General features: G+C 39.3%; 1 protein-coding gene across 1 annotated transcript; it reads right to left on the bottom strand.

Moving 5' to 3' along the window:
* Positions 1–16,164: 16,164 nt before the first annotated feature.
* On the bottom strand, positions 16,165–24,727 carry smyd5 (SMYD family member 5). Its single transcript, XM_034093649.2, has 13 exons — positions 24,579–24,727; positions 23,650–23,758; positions 22,953–23,092; positions 20,892–21,013; positions 20,746–20,815; positions 20,080–20,184; positions 19,800–19,862; positions 19,172–19,242; positions 18,975–19,081; positions 18,745–18,801; positions 18,539–18,633; positions 18,050–18,120; positions 16,165–17,562 (listed from the first exon to the last, which is right to left on the bottom strand). Exons 1-13 carry the CDS (start codon positions 24,669–24,671, stop codon positions 17,412–17,414), a joined length of 1,254 nt encoding a protein of 417 aa, XP_033949540.1. The 5' UTR covers positions 24,672–24,727; the 3' UTR covers positions 16,165–17,411.
* Positions 24,728–25,034: the final 307 nt, after the last annotated feature.

The following is a 25,034-nucleotide window of genomic DNA, read 5'->3' as shown; positions in this document are numbered from 1 at the left end:
TTGCTATTCTACCTAAAAAGATCATCCACTTTGTTTTTTAATTTGTTTTCTTAATTAGTTTTCTCTTGTTTATTTGTAACCATACTTTGAGGTATCACTGCTTTGTTGTTCTTCCTTCAGACACAGTCGTTAGCTGTCACTTATTCTTGTGCAGCATTGTAAACAAGTTTCATAGACTTGAACATTCCCTGTTCTGGATCATTCTTCACAGTAAACAGAAATCCTTCATTTTAGGTTATTTTCCTGAGTGGAGAAATGTTGCATCAGGATCTGCATTGTGTTACACTCAAACTACTGCCATCATCTGACATTCAGTGGAGGAAATTGAAAGTCTGCAGCATGAAATTATCCGTAGAAACTTCAACATGTTTTTCTCATATCCATGTAATCATGTTTGAGACATCTGTTATGACCGGGTCAGACACACACAAGTAAATAACCTCTTTTAAGGTGGAAAATGTGGGTGGGAGTGGAGACTAAGTGTTTGTGAAGCGGTGAGCTATAATGAGTCTTGTTGCATGTGTTTCAGGACTTCATTCTACACCTTCAACATACACACACACACACACACACACACACACACACACACACACACACACACACACACACACACACACACACACAGTTGACGCAGAAGCAGGCCATACATATTACTCCCAGGACAGTGACATCATGTCTTGATTGTGAACAGAGGGGCTGCTGTTCTGTGTGAACCCCTGGGACACTTCCTCTTTCTTCCCAGCTCAGTCGACCATTATTTGAAACAACTCCCATTCACTTTTTTTCCTCACCCCGTGTGTCATTCTTGAATATTTGAAGATGCATACTGTGGTTTAATAAAGCTTTTATTCCCGCAGGCTAGTGGGTATTGGCAGAGGAGAGGAGTCACTTGTAAATGTCAGGGGAGGAAATCTACCTTGTCATCTACAGTGTTTGACAAAGAGGGACTCCAGTGTTTGTCCAACATGGAGAGAAGTTTGGGGGCACGCAGTTGTAGCGGTCTGAAGATGGTGTTTCACAGACAGGGCCTTTCCAAATAGAGCAGTGCCAGACTGCGTGGCGGGCATTTGCACAGACGGCGACTTCGTTACCTCTCACGACAACAGATGGTCTGTCTCATGCCCACTGTGTGTAAGGTTATGTTACTTCTCTGTGGACGCCGAGTTGAGTCTTAAACCTAATTTGGACCACACAGGCACAGACACAAACAGACACATGCTCATAAAACACACATGGAGAGGAAAAGAGTGTGCTACTGATATAAGGATCAACTTTTTCTAATAGTCAGCACAGTGAAGATTGGCACAACATGCTGCAACACCAACTGAGGTGTGGGTTGATTTCTTGCTGAAAATAGAACACATGCATCCACTCCTTACGCTCCTTTTTAAAACACCTTACCCTTTCTTTAACCCCAGGGTTCAGCTATTATCACTCATGTAATTAAATATAAGAAAAGAAAAAGAGATCAGGTTACACTGCCTGTGACAGATGTTAAAATCATGACACTCTCCTTCCTTTTTTCCAGCATGAGCAATTTATCTCTGTGGTAGGTTTAAGGGGGTGATAAGGTTATCCGCGAGCATCTATCACAGAGTCCCTGACACTCCTGGTGGCCGAAAATAATCAGATGGCACCTGGATCAACAGCTCTGTGTTTTAAGATCCATAACTCATCCTCCAGGGATTTGTCAATGTGAGCGCGCACACCGAAATATGTGTGGGAGAGTGTATGCAGATTTCTTTGTGTTCATAAATGGCTACTTGGTCTTTTCCTCTGACACTCGACTTCAACGCACACATCTTTGTAAGCTAGAAGCGCAGAGCAGATGTTCGTGGGAAGTGATGCTGCTCATGATTATTTTGTTTACTTGTGTGAATGTTTGCGTGATGATCGTGGAGCCTGACAAAATACTCCTTGTGTGGTACAATGCTCCATCTTGCTTTAATGATTATGATCAGGGATTATCATGGGTCTACTTGGACATTGGACTCACTTAGTTATTATACACATTACAAAAAGACCAAGACCTGCAGCAATACAACTGGAAACTAATGGACTCAATTCAGATTTAATATCATTTGGACGTCTGAGTCGTGACTTGGATGTTATGAAGTGTGTGGACTCTTCAAGTCCTTTGTTAGTAGTAGTGTGTTAAATAGTGAAACAATTCAATACATTGCGAGTAACATATACTTTTTTTGTAAAGGTTTATCAGGTGCCAAGATGCTGCATTTGTCTATGATACACCACAGGATTTTGTTGTGGCAACTATTATATCTTTCATCGCGACATTTGCAAACTGGCTGCTTTTTGCCATGCAGGGCTCAAGTCAACCTAATAGCTCTCAAGGTTAATTAAGTAACTATTTTTAATTACAGCTGATTGGTTCACACAGTTTTAAAAGCTACCAGCCGTGTGAGACCAGGCCGATCCTTACACGCAACCAGACTGAAGTGGTTTGAGCTGACTTCACCAACCGATCTTCACTGACTGCATCGCTCAAGCAGCATGTATATCTGTATAAGCTTTACACATATTGATTCATAACATAAACAGACCTGTCAGGTTGTTGTGAAAGTAAAGGAGCTGGAGTGAAAGCAGTGAAAATGAAGTGTTACTGTTTGGGGACAGTTTGAAAACCTTAGTGATATGAAGACAGCAGCATCTCCCTTTGGTGGTCTGTGTTGTGAAAACTCCACAAACAGCAGACACCAACATACAGCCTTAATAGTCTATGGTGGAATGACGGATCGAGATCATTTTGGGCGCATGTCTTTGCGTTTTAAGACTGACCTGACCTGGACACTCACTCATTGATGTTGCATATGCCGGTTGTGTATGCGACTCCCCTGGGGATAAAAACAATTAGCCAAATTAGAGGGCAAAATCTGGCGAGGGCAAAGGTTGAAAGGGGAACCTCTGCTGTTTTCCATGCTGGTTGTAAAGCAAACAGCTCAGCGGCAGTGTTATTTTTAGGAGTCTAAAGTGGAAACCTATTACTTTGGCTGTTGTCTCATGAGCTACCTCTCTTATAAACACTATTATCTCCACTTTATGTCTCGCTTTACAAAGAATTAAACAAGAGTGTATGCATAAATATATACAAGACTGCAAAAGTGAAAATATCTTTTATTTTACACAGCTTATTGGAGTTTTCATAGGGCATTTCACATCATTTCCATAATGTATGCAATCTCCAAAGCTTTGAAGTCATCATCACTTTCATTTCTCCTGAAAACAAGCTGAATTAGCTATTTTCCTTGTGTCTTCATTTAATTGGCTGCAGAGTGAGTGGTTGAGGTTGTGGTGACTGTCTTCAGCAACTAAATTAATTTTCAATTTGTAAATAGCTCTGCTTCTACTTGTTCGTGAAAGGTGTCGTTCGACATTGTGGATGGATGCGAGCGATAAAATCCACAAAGTGGTTTGCAAGCTGTCATTGTGTTGTTGTTGTTTTTTCATGTTGGTAAAACTACGCTACTTGTTCTGTTAACAGGGGATTTAGCAGCTGCTTGATCTCACTTGAGTAGGAGTTGTGAGGGTATGTATTGTGAATTTAAAGTACTCAGAGGCTGATTATTTGATGGTCTCCATATGTGATCATTAGTTTAAGCCACATGTAGGATATAGGTTAGGCATGTTGTAGCTTCTGCATCAGGTGGTGATTCACTCTTTTGGCCCAGAGGCAAAGACATCCTTCAACTTGTGCAGTATTCAGCTCTTTAGGCTTTTCACAGGGCCTTGTACTGCTTATGCTGGCCTGAGGACTCCATGCATTTTTCAATGTAGCATGCTCTATGATAAACTCTGTGTTGTGTGCAGTGTATCGCATTACTTCATGAATTAGAGATGAAGGTTATGACAGAGGGATACCTCACATTCAATGTGGTTCAGATTATGGATTCACAGATCACCTCTTTTCTCCGCTAATCATTCTGGATAAACCCATAAATCAGATACAGTACTAGTTTTGTCTTCTTATTTTTGGGTTAGAACCTGTATGCATGTGTTTTGTCTCATGTAATGCATACAACTGGTACACGTTATTGCATTTAACATTAGTTAAAGTCATTTTTTGTTATATTTTTATAATCTTTTAGCCACAGTTTGAGATATAGATTATTGCATTTTTCTTTAGAAATGCTGATGAACTTTATAGTAGCTTTATAAATGAAGACATTTCTGAGTATCCAAGGTTAATTTCTTGGATTCACTTAAAAAAAAAGAAAATCTAAAAAAAAAATCTTTTATCATGAATCTTTTATAGTAAAGCACTACGTATACTGTACAGGCAGGTTAGCTTTGGCAAATCATCCTAAACACTAAACTAATACAAACTGTAAATGAACAACCTGTGACAGAATGCCACAATAGGAGCTGTGCCATGATTTTACTCTCTCCTCTTCGCTGCCCTTATAAACCGTCATTGTAAAAACTCTCAATGCACAGCGAGTATTATAAATAATAAGGCAATCTACTGTAGGTGTCATCCTTTCCTGCTTTAATAAATGACTGCTCTGGCAGTCTTTGCTGTTTTTGTACAACACAAATAGAGGTTTTAGAGCCTGTTTCTGTTTTGTGCATAAACCATAGAATGTACAGTATAATAACTGGAAGTAGTCACTGTGAAATCACCCATTGGTTTGTGGACTATGGGTTTAAAGCCTCAAATTAGCAGTTTGGCTGGAAGCAGCAATGACTGCGGGTCGAGCTTAGATACAACAGAATCCATTTTCTGGTGACCAAAATGATACTTTCATGAACTTAAAACACACATTGAAACGTTTTATAAAGTTTTAAAAGGAAAACATATATTGCAGATTAAAGGCATTTAGCTTAACTTTCTGGAATCTGAATTTTCCGTCTGGCAAAAAATACATTTTAACCATGAAAATGCATTTAGTTGTTTCACTTGTGCCCTGATGTGTACAGCATTTATGTTTAAAGATTTAACCAGCCGAGTGTCCATGTAAGTTGAATCATAATGACATACTAAGTGTTAAGGCCTATAGAATTTTGGACACCAAAGCAAAAGACTGGAGAGAGATGGTGTAAAACAAAAGCTTTATTCAAGCAGAAAACAGAAAAAAGACAGCAGTGGAGGCAGGAAGTTGGCTGGCACTGAGTCGTCAGGGACAGGAGGCAAAAATCCAAACAAAGAATCCAAAAGACGAGGAGAGCAGCGAGACACACCGGAGGGTCGAAACACAGAGGAATGATCTGGCAGGGAAGTGGCATGAGGACCGGGCTTTTATATCTACAGGTGAAGAGGTGAGTGGAAGCAGGTGTGCCTCGTCTGCTCCTGGGAGGAGCCAGCCAACTGCCTGTCACACACCAGCCTGCAGAGGAACACAGAGAAGGGAGGGGGGAGACAGGAAAAAGCACACAACAAAACAAAACGGAATCATAACACTGAGGTCCAACAAGCAAAAAAAAGTATTGGATTACACGGCCTCTTCGAGTAATGATGTAAGGATTTTTTGCCAGTCTAATTATTGGATGGTGCCAAGTTTGGTAACAGTCACAGTGAGAGCTGCAGAGACAGGGCAGTCCTTAGATTAATGAGAATCCTTCACTCAAAAATCTAAATGATTGTGTTAGTCACAAACTCAGTCTCATCCTTTATAGAGAGATAGACCAAAAGGGAGAGTCTCGTGAGTTACTGCATCAGCTAATAAAGGAACGCGCATTTTCTTTACAACATATTCTTTACTGTTCAATACACAATCATAACAACAAACAATAAGGTGGAGTTTCACCTTGTGATGCTTCCACAAAGACCATAGATACCAATTCTAAAAGTTGTGTTCTCAATGAAAGATGTGAGCAAATACTTGTATGGTGTGTGTTAAATTATGTTCATTACAAATCATAATGTAGAAATGTAAATGTGAAGAATAATATGATGAGGGACACTGTCCAGGGAGGATATAAAGAGGATTGGACAGCACATTAAAGCAGAGAGTTTCAAAGCTCAGCTAATCCTTTGGTCATTTCATTATTACATTTTCTGTGTCACCCTACCTTAGGATTCAAATGGATATACCATGTTAAGTGATTACGTTTAGGAAAACTGGTTGTTTTTAAACTATCAAAAGAACACATGCTTAACACCTCCAAGGTGTTTCGCCCTGAGGTGCTTGATAGAAGTGCTGATAAAGAGGTACAATCAAATCTGATTGAGATAATTATAGAATAGCACAAGTGATAATTGGTCTTATTATGCTGTTGAGAATGAAAAGGGTGGTGACTGTACTGGGTACAAATTAATGTTACAAGATCATATTTTATATTGCTTTTATTAAAACCATGAAACTGCTGCCAAACACTTTTATAGTTAAACAACATTTTGTGGAAAATAAATAATTAGTCTTTTACCGCAAACTGCCATTCTCTGTGCATTCTGTGTGTTAACTTGTTAAACTTGTTAAATGTTTGATTTATTTAATTTTAATTTTCTTTACTAAATCTCATGTCGTAACTTGATTAATTTCCCAGAACACCACTCTCTTTATTTCCCCGTTCGGTGTGTAATTCCCTGGTGATTTGCTCTTCTCATCCCATTGATGATTGTCAGGGAAATATGACCAAGGGAAATCAGCGTGAAGTCCCAGTTTAATGCAGAAAACCACAGCATTTGTTTGATCTGAGATCCGATCTGTTTCCATGAAACACAAGTATGAAAAGCTTCAGGGGGATGTAAGGGCAAGTTTCCCTGTGTAGATTGCTTTTTCATAAAGGGTCATATCACTTTGGCATCACAATCTCAAAAGCAACCACTCTTAATAATGATTCACAGCCATTACCTTATGGTACAATAATCGTGCGATACATTGCGCAAATCATGCAGAGTTATTCAGGTCCATGGGAAATGTGCCTCCGTGTCCTCTTGGGAGCGAGAGTGAATGGGGAAGATTCAGGATCCGCTCGGCTGGAGAGGGATTACATCCCACAGAGTCTCGTGGGGAGAAAGACACAGATGCTGCATTGATCCTGCAGATAAACACTGAATGGCTGGAAGCTTGAGTAAGTGTCAGGTTCCCCAAACGGAAACGCTAAGTCAGCCCAGAATGAAGTTCGGAGCATTGTATGGAAGACATGCAATCCAACTAATATGTGGAATTACCACTAATGTTCACTATTTGCCCACAATTTACATAAATCCCCAACTGCGTGTAATTGATGGAAACATGCACTTAATGAGAGACAGACCTAAATGATTTCCTGTTCTGTGTGTTTTCTCGAGTAGTTAGATGGACATTTATTTTTCACCCAAAGTTCTGGTAAACTTTCCTTTAGATTGATTGACAGTATCACATATTTGGGTGAAAACAAAGGTTTGAACAATCCATTTAAATCTATTTTGTATTCACAAACAATTATAAATTGATGACAATGTGGCACATGATGAACCGACAAAGAATTATAACCTGAATCTGCTCCCGGCTTAAGGAGCTTCATAGTAAGTTTAATAAAAAAATGTTGCTGTCTGTTGCGTTATCTTTTATTGCTCATCATTTTAAGACAAATTCAGACACATTTACTTACTTTAATTTCCATAGTTAATGATCAGTCAATGATATCAGAACATATTCAGTAAATGTAACCCCTTTGGCGTAAATCCTCTGGTGATGAGCTGGAACCAGCACACATTGGCATTTCCTTGATAAATATCTTAAATGGTTTGGTTCAATTAATTGGTTTGCAGTCACACTCACAGGGAGTTGTTATCTTTAATACTAGGATCAAATTAAACTCAACATTATATATCCTGGTTATTTCAGCCAGGTTAATTACATCATAAACCATGTTGCTATATCAGCAGTTGCCTTGAAGCAGCACTATAAAAGACAAAAGCCCCTAAAGGACACAGTCAGGGACCTTCACAGTGGTCAGCGAGTGGAACAAGCCCCCCCTGACCACACAAGAGAAGACCCTTTATACGGAGAAGACAGGATGCTGCACAGCGGAGGAAACAAAAGCATCTCACCCCTGCTGCTCTCTGATTTGCGCAGCGTGAAATGACTGTCCTGTTTGTATGAACAGGAGCGCTGGCCACCCATCAGGTAGAGGCTGTGGAGAGGGGTCCAAGAGGCCCTCGTGAATTAAGGCTACATTCATAGCGACTCTGGGGAGGTCTGCTGATTGCCTGCAGCACACTAATTGATTTAGTGCAAGGTCGGAGGCTGAGTGACAGAGGGTAGAGGAAGGCATTTCCTGTTTCTGCATCTATAATTCAGTGGCTTCCTGTGTGTAAGAGACGCAGTGTGAGTGATTGGATGGAAATAATGGAATATACACATGTATTAATTTGCATGGACGTCATCATACAGAAGTATTTGATAAGAGACTTAAAACTGGATGTGATTTAACTTTAATTTAGCTATAATCCACATCATATTTTTAAATACATTTAAGATATTGATGTTCAATTTGGTCAGTTTTCATTTGATCAGCAATGACTTCTGCATAGAAGAATCCTTTATGCTTCAAACATCAAGCCATTACTTTTAATGGATGCATTTTCACCCATTATGCAATTGGCTGCTTTTTATGTTTTCACCAATTTGATCAGTTTCATAAAACTGTCTATTTTCCCAACTACTTTTAGCTTTGTTCATATTTATCACGTTTTTTTAATTAACTATTTTAACTGTCATTACATGTAATGTTCTATTTCAGCCTATATAGCTTTTCACCATGATTTAATCATTCAAGCTTTTTCCCTATTGATCAATAGTTGAAGTTAAAGAACTTCCATGTTTATTCTATACCTTTTTTCCCTTTATTTTTGACAAAATGGAGCGATTCATTGCTTTTTAGCAAACCATTTGAAAAATGTATTACTTTTGGTGACCTGTTCACACATCTCTAGTTTTCAATCACAGCTCAATGTGTGGATGTTACAGCCTTCTATTTGAAAACTACACTGCAATCATGGTAAAGGCTGAAGTAACCCTGGAGCTACAGTAATGGTTTTTCCAGTTGGGAGTCATTATTTTTCATTTGAAATGTGTTGTCCTGTACATTGCTTTTCTTCCTCCACGACGGTGGGTGGTTCTGTCTGTATGTGTGCTGGTCAGTTAGCTGGGGCTATGTTGTGTAAGGTACAGTATGCAAGCTGTCCAAACCAGCCGTCTGCCAGCACGCCCCGCTGCGCTTCCTCTTTGAAGGTCTAGTGGATTTCCCTCTGGTGTCTCAACACTCTTCAACCAGCACACAAACAGACCGCCAGCTCCATGAGAGAGGCCTTTGTTTTTCTCCTCTTCCTCTACAATGCTCGAGCCGTCCCATTACAATTAAACAAACACTGCAGTGTTCGCAAAATCTGTGATTCACTTCTTGTAGTTAGCAGATGACAATAATGGACCGTCATCGGAGAAATGGAGCGAGGATATTTTCATTAAAGGCAAAAGTATTTTCCTAAATATTTAGCTAAACCTAAAACCCAGAAAGAAAAGTGGTCCCTGTTTTACTTAGTATGTGCAAGAACAACATGTTCAGGGCACCTTGCTTGAGGCTACACTACCCCCATGACCCCTCAATTTTCATAACTTGTTGACTCTGCCATGCTAAAGGATGAGAAAAACAAGGAAATGACTGCGCAGTTTATTTCCTCTCTGAAACAGAGAAGGTGTATTTGGTATCAGCATGCACAGCTTTAACAGAGAGAAAGCATGGATCAGCGTAGCATTTTAAATAGCCCCAAGCACCTGAACATCTCACTGAGCCCCACAAAGCTTTGACCCTCCCCTGATAAAAAAATAAAATACTTCCCAGAGAAACATCTGTCACTTCCCATGTCACACTAAACAGGTTCATGTTCGGAAAATGCAAAATGTCTCCTGAGGAACCGCGACAGAATTACAGTTTTGGGTACGGGATTTGTTTAGTGGATCCTTACCACTGAGGTTCAGGCCTTAATCACATTTCCAGCTTGTGCTTGGATCCAACTTTCTGTCTTGGTGGATTTTGTACCTTTAAGCTCAATCATGAAACTTCTTTGGACGGGTTTGGTTTCAGACAGCGGGGGCCTTCAGAGGCACATCCATCTGGAGAACGAGACATTCACTGCGTCATAGAAGCACCTGATGCGTCACTCCATCTGAGCGGGAGTTGTCTTTGGAGGATTGTTTGTTTAAACTATAAGCTGAGTCGTCTGGGAAATTCTAGGTAGCTCACGGCACACGGGTGTTCTTGTAGTGTGCTGTAAAGACAGTTGCATTTAAACACGTCATCTGTTCAATCTGTAAACAGACGTTAGATGTATTAGGAAGCCAGCTCCGGATAATATTCTTATTGTTTGTTCCAGCTTGTTAATTAGCTGATGTCCTGAGGCGATATTGATGTCTGACAATATGTTCTCCCATAACAGTAGCACAAGGCTTAGGATATGCAATAAAGCCAGTTCATTATTTATTAACATTTACAAACAACATTGAAAATAATCAAATGGCCAACCTTTGCATACCAATTGTTGTTTGTGTTCAGGTAAAGGTCTTTATCAATCAATTTCAGAAAGTAGAAGTGTGGCTTTAATAGCAGATGTATGAGGAAACTGTTCACTGGGTTATCTCACCCTGAAAGCATAATGAAAAGGCCTCGTGAAACCAAAGCTTGTATGTGGTCTTTTTATGTGTAATCAATGGAAATTGTGAGGAAACTACACAAAGCATTAGGCATGGGCTCCCCCCCCCCCTTCCCATGCTGGTCAAAGTGTGTCCTGAGGGTAAATGGTGATGAGGGGAGGTGTTACTTTCACACGCAGGCCATTTCATTTGGGACAGAGCAGTGAAATTTGCAGATGAAGGATCATTTTCTTCTAAATTCGAGTATGGGGGCCATAAATCTTGAAAGGGGCCACTCTGCAGAGGCTCCTGCTGCCTGCAGGCGTTTCATCAGGGATTGATTTAGAAGACACAATTCTCACGGGGCCAACAAAACAGCGCCCAATAAAGAGATCAATATGTATAAAACCAAAAGCAAAACATTTGCTATGGTTACAGATTCTGCATATTTAGCTGATGAACCTCCAACTACAGCTGAAAAACACATTTATTAGATTGGTAAATGGACTCAAAAAATTACTATTTATAGCTGATTATTGTTAGTTTTTTCAAGGAGAAATGCCGAACATGTAATACTAACAGCTTTCAAATATGATTTCTATGTGTTTTTTATGATGTAAACTGAACATATTTGGGTTTTTGAACCGTTAAATAGGTTGGAATAAATATGAAATTGTCAAGACAATTTGTCACAGTTTTCTGACATTTTCTATTTATAATCCTGAATGTTATTGTTCATCGTATAGCAGCATGTACTAGTACAGGGCCTGTTAGCAGCTTCTGTGAGAACCACTTATCCAAACAACTTTGCACTCGACACCACGCGTCCCTGGTTCCTAAGAAATACGCCCACCAAGTTTGAAATGTATCAGATTACAGATTATGTTTTTACTAAAATACATTTCCCATTTATCTCCAGTTTCTCTTTTCATCAGATTGTAAATTAATCAATATTGAAAAAATGTACTTGTTAATAATACATGTTTGACTGCACAACTGTATCAGCTAAAATATGTGGTAAACACATATTAATTGTCATTAAACCTTTTTATTATACAGAATGGTGCAATCAGAATAATGAATATCCATGCAGCAGAAATTAACTTATAAAACAAAATTATAAAAGGCTTTTGTATGTAAAGGTTCCTGTTGTAGTTGGTTCATGAATGTGACCTTTTTCCTGATGAACAGTTCATCAACCAGCTGCCCAGAGGGTGCGAGCTCTTCATATTGAAAAGTGTCTTATCTCGCAAAGCTATCTTTCTACCATGCATGTTTCTGACAAGCAAGAATACGCTCCACGTGATTGGATACAGTTGCTTCGTTTGCATCTAGGACTTTGAAATGCCACAGCCAAAAGAGAGCGTTAGCCTCATCCTGTAAGGATTTGTGAATGTCCTGCACGAGATGTGAAAATGAGATAGCGAGAGATAAAGCTGAATAGCCAAAGTGTTTCAAATGCCTCATTTGCACTACATGAGTCAGACCATGTTTGGTCTCAGTGGGAATGTCCGACTTGACCTTAGAGAAAGAATTCATCTAAGCATTCACAGTTGATCACAGTTGAGCTCTTTCACATATAGCACAATGGATTTGTTTTAATTGTACAAGCCACCAAATGGGAGGTTTTTGTAAAAACGTAAATGTACACGTCCTGGGGGTCTACAAATCTGTGCTGAGGGAGGGAAGAAAAAAGAACTACGCTATCCAGGCAGGAATGGAAAACCCACAGCTACTGAGTTGTTCTTGGAAAATGTTCTAACAAAATAATTCGGACACAATGGGGTGTAATATAATATGTAGCATTTGAGTGTTGCAATGTTATGTTTTGGGATATTGCATTCGTGGTCAGAGGCTCAGATTGCACAAAAAGGCTTGCTTTGATTTTTTATGTTAAGGGGACTGTAACAAAATGTAGATTAAACTTTTCCTTTACATTAAAAGCATTGTGTTTGATTTGATGTACGCTGTATTGCTATGTGTTCTCTACAGAAAAGGCTACTATGGCAGTCAATCTAAAATAAGATTTAAAAAAGCACTTCATGTGGCCTTGATCATAAAATCACTCTCTATAGGCCTTTTATGATGCATCACGTATCACCAGATTCTTGCTAATTCACAGCAGCCATAGAGTCCTTGCCTGTTCAAATTTGCACACCTTGTGTTTGCAGAAAAAGGCTAATGCCTGAGCTAAGCAGTCGCTTTCATGTTCTACAGTACTTCAGTGGGTAAACACATCACAGCTTATCAGATTTTGATTGTTTCTTTTTCGTCTTGTGATGTTCGTAATGATGCAGTACAGTGTCTAACATTTTTTCTTAATTCTGACCTGATTATTGATCAGAAAATATATAACAGTTCATCCTGAGGGTGTAAAACATTGTATGGATTACAATTGTAGTAATACAATACAACTATAACCATCCATAATGGTTTTTTCTGTTTGCAGAAATTCTTCCTTTTTGCTCCAACACTCTCAACAAAGAAGCACCTGATTGTGTCACAGGAACCAAAAGAGAGAAACTGTTCACAAAAACAGGTATCACAAATAGCAGATTTCTCTTGAGTCCTCCGTCACAAACATGGTGTTGGTGTTACTGTGGACCCTGTTGTTGTATTTGTTTGGATGATTCACAGCTCAATTCTTCATGTTCCATCCCACTGGCTCAGGACGCACTGCAAGATTTATATGACGCCATTGAGGTCTTAAACATTTTTCCCTGAAGATGGATGTGATGTTATTGGGCAGCCCACCGTGTTTCTGTTCAGTACTGTTGACAATTTGTATAATTTTGATTTTCACAGAGGAAATGATTTCAGCAGAAGTGAACCGCAGAAATCTCAAACATTGATCAAAGCCAGTGGGTCACTCAGGAGCCATGTTAGTGTTCTCAAACTGTATTCCTCGCTCTTGTTTATTTGTATGCAGGGTGAGCTAAAGTGCAATAACCTTACTTCAGGTCGGCTAATTACACATGAAGCAGTCGTTCATCACTGTGGTTCTGGAGTGGCTCTCCAAGGTAGCAATGGTATGCGTTGTGGTAACCAATCTGGACAGAGCTAAGGCTGGAGATTGTTTCCATATGGGGCCTGTTTTCAGTTTGCTTGAGTCTAAAAACCAGCTTTAATTTCATAGTTTACCCACTTGGAGCATGCAATGTGAAATAGATCGACAACTTTCACACGAGCAGTCATAACAACACAGTTCAACTTTCACCCGGGCGGATAGATCAACAGCAGGTTGCTGGAAATGTTAAAGACGGACAGAGTAAAGTATGATAGGATACAACTACGTGCCTAAATTATTTCTATCACGCGTTAAAATCATTTAGAATATGTTAGGAAAAAAACTGAATACTTTTTTAAAACATTGTTAAAACAGCAAGAGTACAAACGGTATTAAAGAAAGCAAGGAAACAAGGACATTTAATTTGTAGAAATGATTTGAATAGCATTTAATAGATGGGGTTGCAAACATTGTGATAAAAGTTATGGATAAGTTTATATAGCTGAAACAATTAATCAACAAAGTAGTGAGTCAGAAAATGAATTATGCTTAATTAACTCAAGCATGAATCAAAAACTAACTGCTCTCTATTCCTAGTTTCCTATTTCCTAGTTTCATATACATATACATAAGATTTCTCTTTTATTGAACAACATATTTTGGGCTGTTTTTTGGAAAATACAAGACGCAACATCCAATGCTTCAGGAGATTGTTGGAGGTATGTAATCTATAGAAAAGTTGATACAATGATCTATATTTAGTATTCATTTTGGTTGCAATCCTATAATACTTTCCCATGAAGTCAGCTTCAGGTCACATTCGGCCAGATATCATCTTGAGATATTCCCCATTCTACAGGGCCTGACGGAAAATCATATTTTATTCAACTGTATAGATTATGGAGGGAAACTGCAAGAGCATCTAATGCTGATGGGTTTAAGACACATTTGAAAAAAGCATTGTGTGGTCCAGCCTTGAAGAATAATACAAGATTAAAAGTATGGTAATGGGAAAATATGGCTTCTTTAACGTCTTTAAATAGAGTCAAGTATTGTCCCTCCACCATCTGCATAATATGTTCATGACAGTAATACGCCTCTTTTAGGTCATTGTCGTCTTTGAAATGTATATGAGGCGTTTCATACTTGTTTTGACAGAATAAAGGACTCTTTCTCTGCATAGTAATTAATGCTTCCAAACTTCCCTTCTCCTTTCCTCACTTCCTGCTCCATCCTTCAAATGAGCCTCTATGTAGACCACTTCTCTCGGGGTGGACCCTTTGACCGCTGCCCTTTCAGTACTTTTAACAGGCCGTGCTGCGTGATGGAGAGGCCAAAACCTGGTCCCACCCGAGCTGCCACACCAAAGTCAACCTCCCGAAGTTACAGAGCTTCTGCAGCGATCCTGGCACGGCTTCGGAGGAAAAGCGCCAACAGTGGGGGAGCTTCCACTGGAGGATCTGTCCAGAGGTCCAGCCTCCCGCCACGCAGGGTCCCAGGTGTGAATCCTTTCATGGACATGATGCGTTATTGTTTTCCGCTTTATCTTTTGTGCATCCTGGATGAATTAGCATCAGATGCAAGTACAGCTACAACTGGGGATTGGAGTGGAGTTAACTGAGGAGGTGAAAGGAGAAATGTCCGCCATAGATGACTGGAGGCATTGGGGAAAATAGTGATTGTCGTTTGAAGCGGATGTAGATGCAGGTTTCTTGCTCTTCAGACTTTGTATCTTAAAGGAGCCCTATTATGCTCATTTTCAGGTTTGTATTTGGTGCCTCGCCCTTATTTTTCTCATACTGCCTGTGTTGCAGCACCTCTTTTCACCCTCTGTCTGAAACCAGAGCCCAGTCTGCTCTGATTGGTTAGCTGGCCGGCTCTGTTGTGATTAGCGTGAGTGTTGCGTAGTGATGTCATTATGGTACGAGTAAACAAAGGAGTCAAATTGAGGCGTTTCAGGCCATAGGAGAGAAACTCCCAGATGTTAGCCTTTGCAGACCATTTACGTGCACAAAAACACAACACAGGAAATGAATCAGCTTCAGAAAACATAATGGGGTCAGCTAAATGTAATGCAGAGGAATATTCTTAACATTGCAAATATACTTTTATTGAGAGGACCAGTATGAATAATGATTGACAGGCAGGCATCAGCAGTAGAATACCTAATTTAACCCACTGATTAATTAATGATATGAAATAAGAGATCTTAATTAATAATTTTGTAAATGATGCTGTATGATGTCCTTTTGTTGTTCTGTTTATGCTTTTATGTTTCATGTGGAACTACTTGAACAGGTCTCCCTTGGAAAAGAGATCAATGATCTCAATGGGATTTTATCTGTATAAATAAAGGTTTGAAATGAAATCTACATGTGGCATGTTAAATACGCCTCAAGCTCAAGGCAGTCTGGAGAGTAAAAGCCATAAAGATGCAATGACTAGTCTAAACCCGAACGCCTTGAGGAAGACAATTTGATTAAGGCTTTGTATTTAATATGCAAATACTGAACAAATATTTTACCAGTAGTCTTCTGTAGCAAAGGCAGGAGGTGTGTTAACCAGATAAATGACTCAACGGACATCCAATTTCAATGGTTTATGCCAGAGTAGTAAAAATGACAACTGCTATGCTCCCGTTATATTTGAAATCATATATTTGTCGCTTACACATTCTCCTGTGCCACTGCACTTAATGCCAACTGAGAAAATTAGGATTAGTCATTCAATATTTCCAATCTTTGTCGAGTTACTGAAAATATTGGGATTTGTGATTACAGTCATTGTTGTAATATTGATTCATGTGTGGGCGGCGGCAATTTCACTCATGTGAACTGCGGTTTGAAATACAGGCCAAACAGTTACTGACAAAGCAATTTCCAAATCAAGGTCTCCACAATACATGAAGTAAGGTTTAACTTAACCTCAGAGAAGGTCAATGGATGAAAACTAAACTAAACTTCACCGGCTGGATGCCTCCCCGATGACAAGACTGTAATTACAATGGAACATAAATAAAAAGCCTCTCCAATATAGAAATGCATAGTCACGTAAGAAACTTCTTAAGTGGAGGAAAACACATTGACCTTCGCTTAATCACCTCGCCTTGTTTAAGAGTTGTCAGGGACAAGCAAGGATGACAGTTTTCTGGGTTTGCTTTAGTGGACCTGAAGGTCAGACACAAGTATAAGAACTGCAATACTTCAAAACCTGCTCTTAGTGAAACCTACAGTACAGACACTATTTAAAAACCTCTGCAGCTTCCATCAGCTCTAGGGATCTTTTGAGTCTTTCAGCCTATTGTTTTGTTTGGTTTTTTGGCCCAACAACTTTACCGTTTTTGATTCTCAACATGGTCACTGTTGTTTATAACAGAAAAGCAGTTTTAAAAAGGGCCCTTTCTGTGGTTAAAGCTTTCAACCTTTGATTGCTAGGTTTACTCAGAAATTGACTAGATTTATTTTTAATTAATGTAGTTTTGACAACGGGCTTACATGCAAATTGGATTTACAAAGGCCTACCAGTCAAACTGTTCAACCCATAACCCAGATCGCTGAAAGTCATAGTGTTACCCCTCTACTGTGTTGCAGTAGAGTGAAAACAACATTAAACCTATCCCTGCCCATACTGTATACTGATTTACATTTTTGTGGGACCAACCTCTCAACATTGAGAAATACTGAGTGCAATGTGGTGACAATAAGACATGTTCCCACACAAATCGGACAGTTGTGGTGAAACGCAGATTGTGGTTTGAACAGTTTTTTTTATTCCTCAGGACTTCATGGTGGCCGGAAAGGGAGCGGCTGAGAACAATATTGGCAAGTCATTCATCAGACATCGGTCATCTCATCTTCCATCTCATCCCCCTCCATTTCGCCTTCTGCCTCGCCTTCTTCCTCCTCTTCCTCCTCTGATGTCATGTCCAGCTCCCCCATCTGGGAGACGCACTTTGGACACGAGCAGACAAACAGGTAGTTCTCCCTGGGAAGAGAATGCAGCGCAGGTCACACGGTTGCACCTCCAACAATAGATGAAAGGAATCACACTCGTGTTCGGAAAGTCTGGTTCTGCACACCAGAGCAAAAGTACAGGCTCTGGAGCAAGAGAGCATATGTTTATTACTTTTAATTAGTGGGTTTGATGTGCGGTACAGGGATGTTTTCAAACCACCAAGTGAGCAAGCAACTGCTCTTTTTCAATGCTGAGAATTAACACGGGATGCTGACAAACACTTGGAGACTAGCAGAACAAACTAGAGTGTTGCGCTCTGATTCAAAGATGGATTGATATCATGTTGATTGATGTGTGTATGCACAGGACCTGCCATCATACTCCTACTGTAGCATCTCTACTTCAAAACTCCCTATTATTGCCTGGAAGAGATTTTTTGCATTGATTAAGATCGTCAGCGTAACAGTATGACCCCGTTCGAGTGGATCACCCGAGGGATTAAGTACGCTTACTGTACCTCAGAGTTTTATGTCTGCTGTGGCGGCTTCGGTCGCGCTGACAGCAGTCCAAATAACTGATGCAGATCTCCTAAGGATTGAAGAAAAATAAAGAAGATGAGCAGACGTTTTTGAGACTTTACAAATACAGTTCAGTCCCATATACAAGCTACTGGTATATTTCAACTGGCAGAGGAAAAACACTTTTTTCTCCCTCATGCAGGAAGTGGCTGCAGCCTTCCATCGTACACAATGCGCTCCTGTCTTAGGGACTGTTCAAAAGGAGAGCTTTGCTTTGAAAGTAGCACGACTGCTTTGACAGTACTGTGCCACGCAGATGCAAGGCTTCTCAATCTTTGTGACAGCTTGACAAACCAACTGCAATCCTCAAAGTCTCAGCCTTCTAATACCGCCTGACAAGGGAGCACACAAAGCTAGAGAGGGGATGCTCTGACTTGTATATTTCCGGGCCAGAATTTATCACTGCGAACCCAGGCGTGTCAGCTGACCTCTCCTGGGTTGACGTCACTAAGGGCGCTGAGCTGAAGCAGGAAATTGTTGTCGGGAAAGGAGGCCTCTGCGTTGGGTATGCAGCTGTGGTTACCTGCAGGGTCAAGGAGGCACAAAGTTATTATTCTTGTCTCTTGACAAGAGGAACAGCATCTTTGAACTGAAGCAACAGCCACTAAATAACACTTATATCATCTGCACTTACATGAGCTTTGGAGCAGAAAGAGTCCAGAGCCCTCACAGTTTAGAAAGTCTCCCGTTTCTACAGAGAGGAAGAGACAAATGATGCACATTTGTTGAACTCTGAGTCTGAACACATGTTACATAATCACAGCAATGGCATTGGGACAACACAGACAATAATAAACACTCTGCTCAATTGAGACACAATTTACAACTGTAAAATATACTGCAAGACTGAGATAAAACTGTGACCTTTCTCAATGTCCTTGTACATCTGGTCGATAAAAGAGTCCAATTGCTCCTTCTGCTGGACAGGAAGCTGAATTGCATCACAGGCATGAACCCACTGACTCAATGAGCTGCAAGTAGAAAAACAGAGCACAAAGAAAGATAATTACTATTGAGCCCAGGATGAAAGAAATTGAAGGACATAAGTGATTAGTGTTTACCTCGTGCCAATTCCTTGTCCATTGGTTCCCACAAGAGCGAACAGAGAGCGGAAACCCTCGGGGGTAAACCACTGCAACACAATCATATCTTTACTGATCAATACTGAAGATCCAATAATTTCCTTTGACCCCTTTCATACTAAAGGTTAGAGGTCGGGGGTCAGTTGTAGGAGTTTGAAAGATTTAACTTCACTTTCCAGTTAGATCAGCACATTAACATGAAGTCAATAACATAGCAAAATGACAAGGAAAGTGTCAGATGACATTTATACAATGCAAAATGGATTTAATAAGTAGAGCAACATTAAATGGGACTAAGTAAACAAAATCAAAACAACTGTCAGCTCAGTATTGAACCTCTTTAATTAGCTTCCCTGGGCAACAAGCTCAAGATGTAATGTGCTGCTGCATTATGACAGAAATAATATACAGAACTTTTAATATTTGATTACTTATTGTCTGTTTCCAATATCAACTTCTGCAATATTCTCAATTGTACACATTTTATTTGATTTCTTAGTTTTCTATGACATTTAACATACCCCAACATATAAAACTAAAAATTATCTAAATAATTGTATTTTGGTATAAAACCTGCAGTGGTCACATTTGAACTGTGCTTTCTTACCCGACTCAGATATTCATCGTATAGTGCTCCTTTAAAAAAGCTGTGTAACAAGGCCAGCTGCCCCTATAGAAACAATGTTGGATAAAAAAACAAATGTCACGCAACAGAATACATACATCAAAGATGGCCACACTGGGAGTTAAACTTCTCTCTAGAGGGGCAATATTGTCACGCTATGCTTATTGAGCCGTAAACAACTGCGATTAGCATAAAAGCATGACATTCTCTCACGTCAACAATTTCATATATTTCAAGCAGAAATCACTTCATGGTCACTTACTCTGAATTTCTCTCCTAGGAGCTTATGGGCGATCTCCTCTTCCTCGTTACCTGTCCGGCTGCAGAAGTGTGAAAACAGCTTCTGCCACTGCGCTTTGTCCTTGGCCTGGACAACAAACAAGTAAACATTTAGCAAAAACATTGCATCACTCAGTTATTCAAGTAGTTAATTGTGAGTAGTTGTTGAGCATTACAGTATATCTTGCTTACACATGTGTAATATTACAATAACAAATCAGAACTTATAAAGTTGTTATGCTGAACAGTCAGCAAATAGTTGTCTGTATACACTCTGGGCAGCATTAGCATTCATTTACAGTCCAGTTTATGACAATATTATGAATACAAGTTCATGTTCACTCTCCTTTTGGCTCTGTTTTGGTCTCCCCCATCTACTGAGGTACATATCTGTCTCTTTAGAAACTCAATGCTGTATTGTGGTGAGAAGTTACAATACAGCAGGTTTATCAGAGTATTTTCTGTATCTGTATTTGTCAAAGTAAATATCAAATTATTATGGCTGGTAATAATCAAAATGTCATAGGGATGTTATATCCTTTTACAGCAAGGTATTCCGATTCTAATACGAGGAATATACCCTTCCTGATTAAATTGAACACTCAATGATTCATACCCAAGGGTTTAAAAGACGTTATCAGAGACTCACCTGTTTGACTATTGCTACCATTCTGGCTATTAGCATGATGCTGGAGGTCTCAGGGGGATAATGCATACTCCTGAACAGAAAACACATCTCCTTTTAGGTGAAATACATTATTAACTTAAGAGTTTAGAATGAAACCGAACTCTGACCTCCATGCATCTTTGAGCTTGTTGATGGGATGGTCTGGATCTTCCTGAGAGGGTCCCAAACACAGAGCCCTGTGGTACTGATCTGCTGCAGCTTGTCTACACTCGCTGCTACAGTACATCACCTGCAGGGTTAACATATCAATCAGAAACAAACATAACATTAATGCAATCATTTTAGATGACGGGTACAGAAATAAACTCCACAAACTTAAAAACTCTGTGGTAATTCGCCCACACACATTTCCATAATCACTAACTTGAAAACACAGGTCTTCATTAACTAGCAACAACTATTGTGTGAGGTCCCTGGAATCAGGAAATTAAGAGTTTTATACAAACTGAATAATTACAAATAAACAAACCCCTACAAGATTATGTACAAAGAAGGCATTTTTTTTAACTTTTTTAAATGACTAATTACAATGCATTGTTCAACCTAAAAGGCCTTTTACCTGCAATTAATTCAAGTAAAAAATTACTTTTGTTGTCGTAAATTGAGGAAAGATTTAAAATATAATTTCTTATCACAAAATAAAGACATTTGCTGGGACACCTCTATCCATTTTTTTATTTTTTGAAAGAACTCCCCTCACAGCACATAGCCATAACCATGTTGTATATTTAAAATGTCTTCTATAAACAAATCAGAAATTCTTTATTTCTCCCGCAACAGGGAATTGTACATTATTGCAACAGCAGGTAGTGCAGATAAAGTGAAGAAAATAGACTTACATTTAAAAATATTATAAATAATTATTATAAAGTAACATTCTCCTAAATTAATTTATTCTGTGCTTTGACTGCATTTCCTTTCTTTTTATTATCTATTTAATTGCTCTTGTTTTCTAAATCTTAATTACTTGAATATTTTAATCATTTAACATACATGCAACACGTTTTAACTAGCTTTTGAAAATGAGGTGTAGAAATAAGGTAATTAGTATTAGCTTCAGGAACCCTAATCTGAAAACCATTAAATAAAATGAAGTTTGCTCTGTGGCAGTTTAAACTTAAAGTGGACCTATCATGCTATTTTTAGGCAATAGCATAGGTCTCAGATATATCAAAATATATAAAAAACATGTCAATGAAGTGTTTTGCTCAAAATACCAAACAGATCACCCATTATAGCAATGCCTCATATCCCTCTATTTCAAAAGTGCTGATTTGGGGTATAAAGCTTTAAAAAAAATATATATATATAAAAAAAAAAGAGGGGGCTGAGCTCATGCGGGAGATGCTACCAGCAGATACTGCGGTGATGAAACGCCATATCATGGATTATCAAGGATTATTTCTGAAACAGTATGGAGCTCAAAGGCTTTCTCTCTTGCCGGTTATACCACAAGGTGAGTTCATTTTTATTTCCTGCTTCTTCACACACATGCTCTCCAGTACAGGTTAGCTCTGAGTGTTAGCGATGCTAATGTAAACATGCACCGACCATATGACGTCCAAAACAGTCAGGCATTGTTTCTGATAGCAATGTTTCTGATAGGGCCGTGGGTGTAAAGCCAGCCTACATTTCAGATATTACGTCATATCGGACGCAAATCTGGATCAGCTCCGTTGTAGCCCACGTTTTTAGAGATTTGGGTACGGAGGAAAAGAGAGAGGGTTTTATTTTCTGACGCTGCTCGAGTTCCCCGACACACATATTTATGTATAAAAGACATAAAAAAGTGCATTTTGCATGACAGGTCCCCTTTAACTTATTTACATGTGGCCTACACAGATATGCAATATTGTGAATACAAGAAACCACCAAGCATCAACAGTGTTCCCCTTTGGTTAAAAAAAAAAAGAAGCAGACAGATTAGCTTACTGATCCGTAGTACCAATACTGGCCTCTTAAAATCGATCAGCTAGACGTGTCGCCCACCATCGACGCAGAGGAAGTTCCTCCATGACCACAGAGGTCTTAAAAGTTTTATATTGATCTGAACTTTTTCAGGGCATATTCATCCAGTGAGCAATAAATGACAACTTCCACAGAAAAAGATTGAAGCTTATCATCAACGTCCATTAAATCAATACAACCCATCTTCTGTTTGGCCTCACCTGGCACTGCGGGCAGGCTTGGTGCCTCTCCGGTCGCACCCTGCAGAGCTCAGGGTGAGGGAGGCTGAGTCCTGGGATGCCGCTGAGTCTCCTCGCATTCTCCTCTGCACTCTCCAGAGCACGTAAGCAGTACTCACAGGCTAAAAAAGAATAGTGGATTAGCCTAGAGAGACAAACATTACTGGAGAGACCCGGTTAGTTTAGGGTCTTTAAATATTCATTCTAGATCAATAACCTCCAGTTAATCAGTATTAGTCAAGTCTGATAAAACATTCATGATTTTGTCATCCCTGTATGGACTATCTATACTATATTATTAATGCAATGTTTCAGTGCTTCTTTATTTGTGCAAGATGCAGTTAAAAAGTCCATGACCTATTTTTGTAGGCCAACCACGAAGCTAGCATTGCACGGGTTCCCTTGACAAAAAGCCCAATGAGATTTCTCCAATGGATTTTCGATATTCCAGACAAAACAAAAATAGCAAGTAGCGAACAAATGGTTATGATACGTTCATTGTGAAGATAAACTCTACAATGAACCCCACTTTTATGATTTGTTATCTTTTCTTGTCCATACTAGTTTTTTGTTATGCACCAAAACAAATGTCTTGTATTTATGTAAATTAATATGTACAGCAATATGTTGTCATTTCACTAAACTGTTTGTGTGTTTTTAAATACAGTCCAGATCTCACCTCTATATTTGTACTGAGAATTCCACAGGAACTGGGCAGAGACGAGTGGCCGCTCCAGAAAGATGGCATCCCCCTTCTTGATACTCTGTTTGGCGAAGAGACCCTTGCCCTGAAAGAGACACAACAAAATATGACTGTTGTACGATTTTCACCAGTGTTTGAAAACCGTAAGTCGTACAAATATTTCTATTTAAAATGCTACTTTATTATTTAGTTCCCTACATGTACAACACTTATAGTTAGTAGTTACTATTTACTTTCTCATATATTAAACACATCACTTATCTCTTAAATTGGCTCCACATTGACAAACTACGATAATGAAATGTTCTTACATGTATTTGTTATTGATAAAAACAGGACAATATAAACATTTTAAAATAAAAAAGTAAAAAGATCAAGTCCTTTTACTTTATACTTTAAGTCCATTTAGCTGATAAGATATCTGTACCTTAAATCATTCTGAAATGGGCCATTGTGCAGAATGAGTACTTTTTGTACTTTTACTTGTAATGTAGTATTTCAGGACCACAGCGTTTGTACTTTTACTTTAGTAAAGGAACTGAGTACTCTCCTTCAACAATGCAACTAAGTTACTTGCTTTGCATCGCACCCTATTAAGTATAATAGTGTAAAACGGTTGATGTTGTCCCTTTGATTTCACATTTACTGGTTAAAATCGACACCCTTAAAGTACAAATCAGCACATAACTGATAGATTTAGACACATACAGATCTCTAATGATCAGAAAACGTTTTATAAACCACATGTTTTCCTTCAGTTCTCCCTGAGCCCTGCAGGTCTGCTCTGCTGGGCTGTGATGCTCCCTCTCAGCCGACACGCGTCCACCACACCTCAGCCACAGAGCCGATTCAAACTCCGGATCTCTCTCTATCGTTTTAATCTGACAAACTCTGCACCACTTTACCTTGATATTGTCTATAAATCTCACATCCACGCAGGCAGAGACTTTGCCGGGGTCCACGCAGAAGGAAAACATGTCATCCAGGGGAGCAGCCATGTTGCTGACAACCTTTCCCCTTTCAACTCTGACACTGACGATTTCTCTCCGCGCGAAGCAGCAGCGACCTCTGGTGGTCAGCATGCGAGGTGCACTGCAGGTGTGTCACTGCTCAACACTGGGAACTCATTGCTTTATTGTAGGTGACTAAAGTTAGCATAAGTACACATATTTTAGTATAATTAAATACTAACACATTTAATGTATAGTGCGATATTATAAGTTGCGTAAAGACACTGTACATGTGCAGGTTAAAATATATTAATATCACACATAAAATAACACACATAAAAACACCATTTGCTTACACATTAAATAACTCATGGAGATATTGGTGCAGTCTTGGATGTTTGAGAGAGTGGA

This window comes from Pseudochaenichthys georgianus, chromosome 10 (genome assembly GCF_902827115.2).
Source record: "Pseudochaenichthys georgianus chromosome 10, fPseGeo1.2, whole genome shotgun sequence".
In the NCBI taxonomy this organism is placed as follows: Eukaryota; Metazoa; Chordata; class Actinopteri; order Perciformes; family Channichthyidae; genus Pseudochaenichthys; species Pseudochaenichthys georgianus.
The sequence above is the reverse complement of the archived record's forward strand: the minus strand, read 5'-3'. Positions and strand labels throughout refer to the sequence as shown.